A 14,012-nucleotide genomic window follows, 5' to 3' on the forward strand; every position below is an offset into this window, starting at 1 on the left:
CCCTGGACACTGGTCAAGGCATTCCGTCTCTCTAACGACGCGTGACAGACAGAACACTGACTGATACAGACACACACTGCTCCAAAACCTAGTGTGCCGCTTTGCTGTCTGCTGCCCACATAGGCAGCTGTCTTCTAAGGCAGCATCCTAACTGACATGGAACCCTATAAGAGACGTTTCAGAGCTCTTTTTAAGCACGCGAGGCCCACAAAACAGCAAAAATGGCTCCACACATAAAGTGCATGGCGGACTTGACTCGTAATTGATTTCACTGAAGTCTGACTTATCAAGATATGTTTCTAAGCAAAGACAGGATAACAATAGAGAGCACACGCACATTTACGAAATATTTCAATTAACTTTTCTATCCATGCTTTTTAACCTTGAGTAGCTTTAAATAACATTTCTTTTTTTCTATTGTGCGATTATCATTTTTTATTTTCTATTTTCTATAATATTTTCACGTTTCCTGGGTCAGTAGATGAACAGGGGACCAGATATTAACTCTTAAATGTGTAAAAAATTTGACTTTTGTACATCACCTTTAACAAAACTAAAGCCAGTAATGATATCCTGCAGGAACTTATTATTAATTATTAGTTGGTTTGTCTTACTCTTAAAAAAAGTCGCAACTATGTATATAATCCCTGTTTTAATAATTTTTAAAAAGTGTCTGGTTCACATTTCTATAGCAATTGAATTCCTTAAATTCTAACTCGGATATAATCATTTCAAGCTGCACAGTTCAAAAGATACAGTACAACACATAAGGAAAAATACAGAAAGTGCTTTGATTCAGCCTAAAGCAAACCATCAATTCATGTCTAAATAGGAAACAAGCATTCACCTGCAAGGGTTTATCCTGTACTTTGGCTTTAGGCTATGAGTTCATTATATAATTCATACACCAGAGGTGAAACGGGGCAAGAGCAAACGCAGCGATGTCTCAACAGAGCGCTGTTTGTCTGCAGCCAGACACAATAAAGGTGTGTCTCATTCCTCAACACCATTCAAAGGGCCCAGGAGGGTAGAACAGGCGGGTTATAACATGTCAAACAGGAATGTACAGGAAAACATGTTGCAAAGAATGCTGGCCTATTGTCATTGTGTATGTTCACACCAATGCGATCCAGACACCCATATTGACTGTATAAAAAGCTGAAAGTGCACTTAACTTCGCAAACACGAGCAGTTGCATATGACACAGTTCCTGTGCTCAATAAAAATGTACATAAAATAACTTTAAAGTAACATTCAGGTTACTGCTTTTCGCCACGTCATTTTAATACAGTGTTAATTATGCCAGGAACGTTTCTACAGAACAAGCAATGTATAAAAAGACAGCTTTTCAAAGAAAGGAGGCATGCTTGTGTTAAACAAAGTGACATTGGCATCATTTAAATACAGTGCTATAAAGTGTTGCAGGAATCCTAAAGTCCTAAAACGTAAAACCAAGTCAGCCAACTTCCAGTATATATATATATATATATATATGTGTGTGTGTGTGTGTGTGTGTGTGGATCGCTTTTACATGTTAAAAACAAAACTGCAGTTTATTAAATTTTGGCCTAGCGTAAGATTTTACTTTTGTTTTATTTTGCAATTGTATTTAGGCTTCAAAAATACCATTTGAAAATTATCACAAAGTAACTAAACGTGCAAATATCATAAACGTTTGTTGGCCACAGAGCTTATTTTCCAACAATGCTAGCTTCCATCGTCGCATCATTTGAGCACATTTAGAGCTGCACTGGATTGCAGGTGTTTAGTGAATACAACAGAGAAATTTGTGCTAAAAAACTAAAGTGGCGCAGCTGTTTCACAGTATTTACTACAGACACTTTCTCTGACTGCAATGGCAGATGGAAACAGAGTGAATGAAAACAATAGGAGCCAGTCAGACAGTGAAAGATGAACAGGCACAACTAAAACAAAGCTGACATCCAAGTCAACCTTCTCCCGCTGCCTGCTGGAAATCCATCTGAATCATGGATAAAAATACCTGACCAGATAGTGGCAGGACATTCGATTCCACTCCAGACTTTGACAGAAATAGTCAGGAGAAACCGATAAAACAAAGAGATGAGAAATAAAGGACAGATGAAGGTAAAATGTGGAAAACTACACCAAGCAGGGCAGGCAGGCACCAGAGCTGTGTCATATATAACTTTAAGGATGAGAGAAAAGAGGGCTTGTACCAGATCAATACTTACATGTGGGTAGTACTCCATAACCAGCAGGTACTCCATCCGTCCATCTGTCGTGAGACGCTCATCGCCAACAATAAAACGAGCGATGTTCTCGTGCTCCAGAAGAGGGACTCGGTAGATGGAGCGCTCATTCACGAAGTTCTGCCGGTTGGCATAGGTAAAAACCTTTACGGCGACTGGGCGTTCATCCAGTGATCCTTTGTAGACAGAACCGTAGCGTCCTCGACCGATCAACTGCATGAAAATTATTCAGCCGTGAATTTTAGCAGGTGTTACGTGAAAAACAAATACAGATGGTTCAAGTTCATTACAATTCAAAATCAAAATATGACACTGCGCGCATATTTGTTGGCAGCTAGAAGAGCTGAACTCACTTCCAGGAGCTTTAAACTATCTAAATCCAGAGATGGTTCTGACGGGGCGGCCTCTATCATGTCCATATTGTGCAGACCCTGTTTACACTCGCCTGTAACAAAACACAGTATGCACAGTGAATGACAAAACCATAACAATATGACCTGACCAGTACAGAGAGTACTGCGTCTCACCCATCATCATGCGATAGCCGAAGAACAGCGCCACAATCAAGACCGCTACTATAGAGACAGATGCCAGGGCGATGAAGATGGCCTCGTCCCTGTGTAGAGGCTGCTGCTCTTCTAGAGAAAGAGGGAAGAGTTGCATGTTATACATTCAATCATTATTTGCATTTAAATGTTCACACAAAAATTGTAATTCTTTTATCATTTACTCATCCTCATCAAAAAAGTTTGCAACCAGGCTGCTTTTGGTAACCTTTGACTGCCATAGTATGTTTTTTTCCTACTATGGAAGTCAACAGTGACCCACAACAAGGTAGTTACATACTTTTTTCTACATATATTCTGTGTTTGGCAGAACAAGGACGTTTATACAGGTTTGGAACTACTTGAGGATGAGTAAATGACGACAGAAATTTCATTTTTGGGTGAACTATCCCTTTAAGCTCATTTTAGCCTTTGCATTTGCATGTTGAAAAATATGCCTCAAACTAAATTAATAACAAACCAAAATCATACACTGTACAGTGGTACAGTTATAATAAAAGTTAATAAAGCAAGATGTGAAATGTTATTACAATGTGTTTGTATTTACATATACATAATACAAACAGTACACATATATATTATGTCAACAAAAGCTTCAATTTTGGATGCGATTAATCATTTGACAGCACTACTGTAGACTACTTTTGATCAGTACTGTATAGTTTGTATAAAATAGGTCTACACTCATAGTAGCTAGAGGAACAGAAGTCCCGCCTTCCAATTATAAGAGCCAATCATCCCTTTGATAAAACAGATTTCTTTTTTTATGCTGGACAAGAGCGATAACGGTTGTTTTTGAGCTAAAAAATCTGCATTATTTAAATAATTGCCATCATATTTTATTGCTGATGAGAATTAAGTTTCATCTCGATAAACTGCCCATAAGAACTGAGTTTGTATGTTTGTATGACATTGAAAAAGCTTTACATGCATCTGAAACTTTCCATTAATTCTCGAATATCTGCCCTTATGATGCCACTTTGTCCATGCAAAATCTCTACAAATCTAACAGTCCACCCACCAAAAGAAATCCTACTAATTTCTGTTTAAGGAAACTGAAAAAACAACATCACAGTTGGAAAAGTGGAATCAGCATCATCTATCCAAATGATTGAAAATGTTCTGGTCTGTCATGTACGTGAGCCATACAGCCTCCAAAATCCAATTAAACTCAGCGCTAGCGTTCTTTAGCTTTTGATTCTTTTCACTTTCTCCATTTTCTCAGTCTGCTTCAGACACAGACATGTCCTTGCATACAAGAGTGAGAGCTTCGAGGCAAGAAAGCCGCTCTCACACAAAAAGAGCTAAAGAGAGAGAAAGATGAGTGGGAATGATAAAACCACAGCTATGGTCTTCAGTTTCAAGCCGAGAGAAAGAGAACAAACACTTAAAACGGCAGGACAGTGCTTCAAAATCAAACCCACTCACACAACTGCTATGAGATGATGTTTAAATACGAAAACAAGCATAAAATGTCGTGCACGCTAACATGTTTAAATCAATTTGTGAATCGATGCATGCAGGAAATGTGGAATTTATCTGTGTTCATCTTCAAGGCAATGAAAGCAGATGTACGGAGAAAAAAAACAACAACATAGATGCAAATCTACACTGGTATTTCTGAGCTGGACCCTCCCAGGTGCACTGCACCAGACCTGCAGAGTATTACTATCACACGGCTCAAAAAGGTTTGAGTTTCTCAAGACAGATCAATAAATATGAGATTTAATCCACAGCAGTGCGTCAGACGGCACGCTGGTGTTCACTTCTGGAAACTAATCCCTCACACACGCTCGTATTTCTACGCTCATTTAACGCTCAGAGGATAAAACACAGGCATTTATAGATATCGACAGAAAAAAAACACACTCTCATTCTCACATATACATAGACACTGTTTACATGTCTTGGAGCCGGCGGCATTTAGCTCGGAGGCAGAATGTCTGAGTGTCCCTCCCTCTTCCAGACTCGACGAACAATCCTGTTATACTTCCTGTACGTCTCCCTCCAGCTCCCTGTCCATTACGAGAGCTCTCCCTCCTCTCTCACGTCTCCACATTTCGTATTCTGTATGTATGAAATAATACAAAATCGTGGAAATGTACGAGGGTTACACTATTGCGTTATTTAATTCGCTGTACGCCAAACATTCGGGAGCCTATCACAATATAAGCCAAAAAGTATTTCTAGGTTTCATAACCAAGCACGACTATGATTCACAAAACATAAAATAACAGTGTAATAAACAACGAAAGCCATTGTATACGCTTATATCTTATATAATGGCTTTTAAAAAACGGATCAACTCTCTCCTGTGATTCCATAGGAGTTTGTGGTCAAGTTAAATTTCCTCTAGTCGTGTTACGTCCTTCGTGGAGGCACGTGAAACAATGCGCTTAATTTCTCTCCGTAGCCTCATGTCTGTCATCACGTCACGAGCCGATCTTCTGTCCTTCACATTCTTTCAGAGCGAGCATCAGGACAGATGCAGTTTCCCTGGGTAACCAGAACTCTTCTGCGAAATCTCCCACTCATAATGCCTGGCAACCGTGCGCAGTCAATACCTGCATGCAATAAAGTCTGTCTTGCCTAAATTTTTATCTATTGTCTATTTGTGTCAGTGCTGTTTGAGAGTAAATGCACCGCACTGAGATGCTTTTAAAGTTAAAGGTTAAAGCACACACGGAGGAAAAGCAGCAAAGACTTACAACTAAGCCCTATCAAATCGAAATTGTATGTTTTTTTTAGTCCTTGTGTATTAGTTTTGAAGTCATCTAGCTATATGCTTGCATAACATTGACAATATTAGGATTTAACGGATACATCACAAAAGGAACAAAACAAAACGGAACAAAAATACTGCCCTACACTGATTTTTGTCCAATCAAATGCTCAGTAGAGTAAGAAACATAAGGATCTTTTTTTTAAAGTGGATAATTAACCTAACATTGTTCATCATTCACCTGTGTCATAAAGTTGTTGCAAAATGTTATTATTTAATTTGCTGCGCACACACACACACACACACACACACACACACACACACACAAAATATTCTGATGAACTGTTTCTGTTCATATAAGAGAACATCAATGGGGTCCAGTTCTGTCCATTTTTCATATTTCATTATAAAAAAGACAAACGTTATCGATTCCTACAAATGAAGCACGGCTGAGCCTCCGCCGACCATATTTAATGTGCTCTATGCATGTGTGTTGATCCATTTTTGCATGTAAATAAGTTAAATCTGTTAATGATTTCATATAAAGGTGATCATATCACTTCAGAAGACTTATTAGTTTGTGACGAAGTTTTAGGTGAGTGGATGTTACAAAAATATCAAAAAATCTTTTTTTATACAATTTAAAAAAATAGATAAAAGTAACAGAGGTTTGGAAGGCTAGTAAAAGATCGGAATTATTCAAAAACTCACATTAAAAATTCATAAGAAAGAGGGTCATAGGCTATACTTTAAATCAAGACTAATCTGTGTGAGACACCTGCAAAACTGATTTTAAAAGCACTGAGTGATAAATCATCTTCCCCCTGAGGAACACGCGTGTCATGTTATGATTATGGGTACCACACAGGGTCTTTCCAACAGACAGTCAGTCAATGCTCAGAGACACCAGGGTGACTCTAATGGGAGTCATTCATGAGCGGGCAGACTTTCATGCTGCCATTACCGCAACAGGACTTAATATCACTACCTGAATCCCCTCACCAGCGAGAACAACAAAAGCCACACAATGGGAATTCTCTGGCCTACATTTCAGAGCTGGATGGAGGAAAAGAGTAAGGGAGCCTGACAAAATACATCAGCATGTGGCAGACAAATACAACACGACTGCAATCTGCATTTAACCACTATTAACTTCTGATCCAAGGCATAGCTATGGGCCAGAATATAATGGCGACTTATATTCAGACAGGATTTTATGAATTGAGCCACATAAAAACCACCCAGCAACAACACAGAAAGCAATAGCAATTGCGCATTCATATATAATAAATATTTAAAACATTTTAAAACTGTATTCGGCTTAACTCCATTAAAACTCTTCAGAAGAATTAAAAATAAAATCACCAATGAGTTGAATCCAGCATATTCCCAATCCAATAAATGTTGGACTTGCCTTGGACTTGTGTGACGTCCTAGTATGACCAGTTCTACAGGTATATATAATCTAGGCCCATTGGTTAGAATATTAATAGAAAATGAAATTAAACAGAAAACACCGAACCACTGTCTGCTCAATGCTTGGCTCCGATTGGTCGATGAACGTTGATGAAGGTATACAGTTACTTTCAGGAAATGCTGAAGTAGTTCCTTACAGTTCCTCATCAGTTCACCAAATTATTTCAGCTATTTCTAAGTTTCCATAAACAGACAAACGATATAACGAAAATGACAAACCAGCCAATCAACAGTTCATTTTGCGCATTTATGTTGTTATTATTCTTTCGCCCACATTAATCACGTACGAAAATCATAATTTTTACCGTCCTAATTTCACGACACACTAATAGCTTTCAGACTATTATTTGACTAGCAAACCCATTCTCCACCAACAACTCCTGCCATTCACTGTGCAAAGGTTAAGGTTAAAAGAGGCAAAGCTAATGAATAAATTAATTAAGGGAAATGAGCAGATGCTTGTTCGCTCACAGCTCCGCTGGCAGACCGCTCATCAGCACAATAAAATGATGGACTCAATCTGGCGAGCACAAGCACAACTACAGCGTTTTTGGCACATGCTGTTGTGGAATTTAATTCTTACAGACACATAAGTACACACAAACTGTTGGGCATCAGTCGACGGCACAGCTTCAAGAACGGACAGACTTCTTCATTTGCTCTGTCTGCATTAGCGCAGCACAAAAATGACCGCCCAGTTTTTCAGCAGCCCGGAAAAGTTTACCTTCATTTTCTCCTTATGGATTTCAACTCAATAAAGCGTTCTGAGCTATGCATCCGTGCCCAACTCATTTGAAACGGCATTCACAAAAGTTGCAAACATCCTTCGCATACTGAGTCATTATTTATTAAACACTATAGCAAATTTAATTGTGCTTTCACGTATCAATAAAAGCATAGCACTATAGTACTTAGTGTAGAGTGGCGTGTTAGTTCAGTTTAACACATTATACCTAATCCATTACACAGAACTTTCCTTTAAATTGAGGCAGAAAATGTGAATGAGAAAGGATTTCATATGAGCCTCGTGATTTGTCATAGCAATAAAGCAAGACATTTGAGAGAGAAAGAGGGAAAAGACAGAGAGAGAAAGAGTGAGATGACAAAAGAGACAGACAAAATATCAACAGGAGTTCTTGCACGGCAAAAAAACTAAACAGATTTCACAGAGTAATATGAAGACAGCAGATGACAGATACACTGCAGAGAGTCTGCATGGATGTTTCTCAGAGATTTCCACCTGAAAGAGTAAAAGCATTGACCACGGTACACAAAAAGATTATTTATTTGACAAAGCCAGGAGATAGATTACCTGAGAGAAAACCCCCAAATACAAACAAACGCACCAGAAGCAAATAGGAAAGTGCTCCACTTGCAATCAGTATGGGGTTTCACAAGCAAGATCATCCTTAAAATGCGCTTGTTTCCTATTTGTCACCAATCAAATCAAACCAAACAATCAATTCTCTCGAAGCTGATACATTTAGCAAAAAAAGGATCTTAAAATTGTGTTTTTATTTTTTTTATTTAATGGAACTTATTTTTTATTATATTTATATATATATATATATATATATATATATATATATATATATATATATATATATATATAAATCTTTATTTATTTTAAACCTGTATTTTTACATTCATTCTAAAAGTGTGATTTCTACAGCTGGAAAGGCAATGTTAATAAAATAAAACTCTGTGGGCATTTTTAATATTACTATACATTTTTCTAGGCTCTAAAATATTTATAAAGGGTAGAAATCAATTCTGGATTATTTAAAACGAAAATCTTTAACCTGTATAAATCGCACATACACGCACACACAATTTTAATTTCATAGGGCCTTTGAATATGTTCGTCGAACAATGGAATGGAAGGGGTTGAAAACCACTGGTTTAATCATTTATATAATATGGACGGTCATAATTTTTCTTAACTTTGAGTCTGATTCAAAACTAAAAATATACCCAAATGAATGATTCAGTATCTAAACATTTACTCTAACAAGTCTGAGAAAACTAGAGCATCCCTGACCTGCCAAAAGTGTGGGTTGGAACATTACGGTATATGACGGTACTATTACATTTTGACTGGCAAACAACCAGCAGGAATGTGTGCCGGACATCAAAATGAATGGGATGATGGAGTGTAAACATAGCACGGATATCTAGTTGGACTGTGACATGGAGTTTTTCCTGTTTCCTTTTTCTGTCTTTGTAACTATAGCTGTACAAAGGCTCTTTGATGCTCTTTTCCACCTATCAGGAAGGCGCTTTTCCGCCAGTTAACAGTTTGGCAGAAACTGAGTCAAAAAGGCATTTCCTCTGTGGATAAACTACTCCTTTCTCCCACTTTCACTTCCCGTCCTTCTTTTTCCCTTCTCTGCGTCTTTCTTTCTCATTCCATACGGATGGCTTTAATCCTCTCACCACTGATTCAGTGTTCCTCTTTATTCATTTTTTATTCATGGCAACTGCTGTATAATTCCCGGCCGTCTGAGCCCACTGCAATTCACACCACTCTGACAAATAAGCTCATGGAGAGTGACTGGATTTTCAATAAAAAAGAGAAATGGTGACAAAAAGGGACTCGTTTGCATAAGTGAGTTACAACGCAGGCCACAGATTTCGCATCGGTGGAGGCGGAGACATTTCAAGACGATCTGAGACCGCTCCTTTTGTTGGTCATCGCGATTGACATTATGCTAACATAACACTGCCTCACCTGGACCGAAGACACGAGAGAAACAGAGGACGAATGGAGCACGGTTCACAAACCTTCTGACCAGTACCATTTAAATGACCTTTGCAGTCAATCAGCATTTTTAAAATATAAATTAAAAAATATATATATGGGGAGCTGGCATATCAATGTGTTGTAAAGTGTGACTTCACAAACGTAAGCCCTATTTTTCAGCCTAAACTTTGTGTGCAAATAGAAAATCCGTCAACACGGGACACTAAAGAAACCGCACTTGTCAGGTCATGGGGTGAGAAATTAAAGCCCGTTTGTGATTTCGATCAGAAGACGGGTCTGTTGAGTGTCTAGACATCTGTACGCCAATGTGCAGGGCGAGCACTGGGCTCAGGTTTCTCTCAGTAGATTGCGCGTCTGTGACCGTGAACCCGGTGACCCCAGAACTGTCGACCTCCGTGACCCCTGTCATGAAGAAGCACATCTGGGGTCCCCGGTGGAGAGAGTGCTGACGCGGCCATGAATCAGACACAGTCAGCCCAGCACCTCCGTAACAGTCCCATCAATTACAGCACCGCCACGTTCCTCCGGCCCAATCAGTGTGACATAAAGAGAACAGCTCCTTCTGTTCAGCCCACATGTCTCCTCTTTATGTGTGCTTTCCACATGCTCCTCGGCCTGAAGCGCGATCAAAACCACTTCTAGCTGCACGGACTCAATTTACACTGAAATGTGTCTGAATACAAGTCAAAAACTCAAAACAAGTATTCTCAGTGCGGCTGTATGCAGTTTTTTGTTGTTGTTTTTTGTCAGGGCAAATACCGTCATAGCAGAGTGACCATTTCTACAGAATCCTGCTGAGCAAAAGCTAAACTGTCAACATTGTTATGCTGCAGATACATTAATAAAAACAGTATAATAGGGAGGAAACAGAAATAGCAACACTCAATAAGGTGACTTGGAATGAAAAAGAGCCAACTACGATTTTAATGGAGACTTTAAATAGAGACCACTGTGAGATTTTTCTTTGCTGGTTTGTTAATAAATCAATGAATTAATGCGCACAACAATTTGAAAACGCTGCATAACTTTTTCAGGTTTTTTTCTTTGTTTCGTTAATGGATGAAAAACTTTTCAGTGCTTTTTCACCAAACTTTTAAAGTGCATATACAAAATATAAATGCAATTTTCCTCAAAATCCCAAAATGACAATGATAATATTTTCTTGAGCAGCAAATCAGCTTATTAGAATAATTTCCGAAGGATCGTGTGACACTGAAGACTGGAGTAATGATACTGAAAATTCAGCCTTATCGTCACGGAAATAAATTATATTTTAATATAAAACAGATATTTTTAACTGCAGTAATATTTTACAATATTATTGTTGAACCAAATGGAAGTCGACGGGGACCATCAACATTTTGAATACCAGCATTCCTCAAAATATCCTCTTTTATGCTCAACATAAACCCGCACAGGTTTAGAATAACACGAGGGTGTATGAATGGTAACAAAATCCTTGACTTAAAAGGGACTAGTTGTTTTCTAGGGAATAAGTTTTAATTTCACTGAAATTTGTGATATGACGACTACTACTTTAATCGTCACAGAATTCAAGAATGCAAGGATGCAGCTTAAGGATGTAGGACTGCACACTTGGTCAAGCATTTACATCTACATTTACGCACTTGCGCAGGGGTACGCTTCTAATCTCCACAAGCATCTCAGTGATCGAAATCCAGAACACTTTATCTCCTTAATTTTCCATCATGCTGAGAAGTTCAATACTAATTCCCTTCATTTGTTAGTCCCAGGGGCAGATATTCAATACATGATCTTCTGCTCAAAAAAAACTACTTCTGAAAGTCACACGGCACGGATCCAGCAGCAACCCGAGGTGAAGGCTGGCAGATCTTCTGCCCTGTCACTACAGGCGCTTGGCCATCTCGTCTCACCTCCGCACAGTCTGTGTGCCGCCCACGTGTCCGCGCACGCTCACACTCCAAACACACTCAGACAAACAGTGATGGAGATATCTGCCTCAGCATGCACTCATATGCACCTCTAATGAACACAAACATGAGCTAATGACCCATGTGAAGCAGAAAAGCTCTGAAATTGGATTTCTAATCGGATGAGCCACGAAAGGCTCTGATTTTAATCACACTTAAAGGGATTGTTCACCATAAAAATGAAAACGCTGTCATTTACTCACCTCCATGTCGGTCTAAACATGTATGACTTTCTGTATATCTATATATCTTGTTTTATGTTCCACAGAAGAAAGAAAATAATACAGGTTTGGAACGATGTGAGGGTGAGAGAGATTTTTTTTTTTTTTTAGATAATCAAAAAATCAAAATCAAAAATTTTCATATGCGTTTTTTCGCATAGTATTCACTATCCTTTCCTGTTAAAATGCTTGTGACGAATGACGGATTAATTTTTGTTTAATTTTTACAGTTTGAGTAATTTTAGTATTTCAACTTGTTTAACAATTTTTTTAAGTTCAAATTTTTTTTTTTTTTTTTAAGTATGTTGTTTTATATTTTACATTTATTTAAAACGTTAAATAACACAAAGGTCTTAGCTTTAGTTAACAATAACAAAACCGTTTCACATTATAGAAAAACAGCTTGTCATTTTGTCACTGGTTGTGGCTGGTTAGGACAGATTTTTATTTTTTATTAATTTTTTTTATCGCTTTTTATCATTTGTCGTTCCTGATTAAGTGTAACAGACTGGCATTTTACTAACTGTTCAATTCTCATTACTGTGTCGTCATGGCAGCGTACCCACGGCCACCCAATCCCATTCTGCATGAGCGTATTAAAATAAATCACGGCCTGATATCCTGCCTGTTTTGCGCCTTTTGTGTATTGCAGCATTTTTGCATTTAGAGTGGACAAAATAATTACGTATTGCTGAGAACTTACCACATAAATTCTGGGAAGGACGTGGTAAGGATAACAACGCGCCCTTAAACCGTGGCAAAATCATTTCAGAACACACAGTCTCTTGTGGTGTAGTGCTACAAAATAATATACAACAGAGGGCGGCTGCTTTCTTTTTTTAAAAAAAAAAACAATGAGAGAGGAAAAGGAAAATCATAAACTACACCAGCCTTGAATGCTTGTGTGAAAGGACGGGATTTAAGCAGCCATTATACATGTCACCATGAAGAACAGCAGAGAGGAGGGTAAAGTGTAAACTCACTAAGTTATGGACGGGTGGGAAGGAGAGAAGGTGTGAAAGGAGGGAGGGAGGAGGTGTGTGTGTGTGTGTGTGTGTGTGTGTGTGTGTGTGTGTCTGGGAGATCATTCCCCCTCTGCAATTAAAACAGCTGCCAAGGTTAATCTATGCCTGATCGATCAGAGGCTTCTCACACTCTGTTCACAGGCTTCAGCTGGGAGATCACACCGTCCATCTAAATGAAGCTTGCGGTGAAAGCGTGTGTGCGACTCTGAAAGCAGAGGAGCGTTTCACATTTTCTGAGCAGGTGTACGGCTTACAATATCAGTGAAGTACAATGCCAGAGACTAGCAGATGTCTGCCGCCGCTTCTTCTGCCGATAACAACAGCCCTGTTCCAATCCACGCCAAAGGTTTGAATAAACGCAGTGGAAGTTTGCAAACTTTTTTTCTGAAATGAATTCATTCATGCCGAGCCCGATGCAAACGTAGGACAATTTTTTGGTCAATGATGTAAATGAATGCAAAGTATTTTCCAGATGCCATCTGCAGAAAACAACGTCCAGCAAAATAAAATAATAGGATTTACAAAAACTCAAAACTAAAAATGTCTTTCGGATTTTGCATTTGAAGATTTTTTTGTAATCCTTCATTTAGCGAAGAAAAGGATGGGTTCAAATATTAATTTGAAATGATGCTATAATTAAGCCATGTTGCTATAATAGACATTTCGCCTGTGAAGTTCATTAACGTGAAAAGACTGATCGAATAATAAAAAGATTTGACAGAAAAATGGAACTACTGAATGAGACGGAATGACAAATAGAAGGATAGATAGATAGCTGGAAAGATAGACAGATATAATAAATGAAAAAAACTACTATTTAAGAAAACAAAAACATGCAAATCTTGAATAAACAACATGCAAAAGCCAACCTAACCAAAAGATAAAAAATAAACTGGATATTCTCGGTACAAGCTTTTAAACTAATGGGAATGCATTTAATCTTTGTAAAATCTTCCTGCGACAAAAAAAGTCCTGCTGTAAATCACATGCTGCATGTCAAACATAAAAGCTAAAACCGTTCATCCGTGTGACCCACAGAGATAGTCAGAGTTTAT

At 38.3% G+C, this 14,012-nt stretch overlaps 1 protein-coding gene across 1 annotated transcript in view; it reads right to left on the reverse strand.

Annotated features, from left to right (window-relative positions):
- bmpr2b (bone morphogenetic protein receptor, type II b (serine/threonine kinase)) overlaps positions 1-14,012 on the reverse strand; it is a 58,452-nt gene that overhangs the window by 13,073 nt on the left and 31,367 nt on the right. Inside the window, exons 4-6 of the mRNA XM_043249067.1 lie at positions 2,759-2,869; positions 2,585-2,676; positions 2,214-2,444 (exon numbers count right to left, since the gene is read on the reverse strand). Coding sequence (XP_043105002.1) covers positions 2,214-2,444; positions 2,585-2,676; positions 2,759-2,869 — 434 coding nt within the window. The remainder of the gene's footprint in view (positions 1-2,213; positions 2,445-2,584; positions 2,677-2,758; positions 2,870-14,012) is intronic.

This window comes from Puntigrus tetrazona, chromosome 9 (assembly GCF_018831695.1).
Source record: "Puntigrus tetrazona isolate hp1 chromosome 9, ASM1883169v1, whole genome shotgun sequence".
NCBI classification, from domain to species: Eukaryota; Metazoa; Chordata; class Actinopteri; order Cypriniformes; family Cyprinidae; genus Puntigrus; species Puntigrus tetrazona.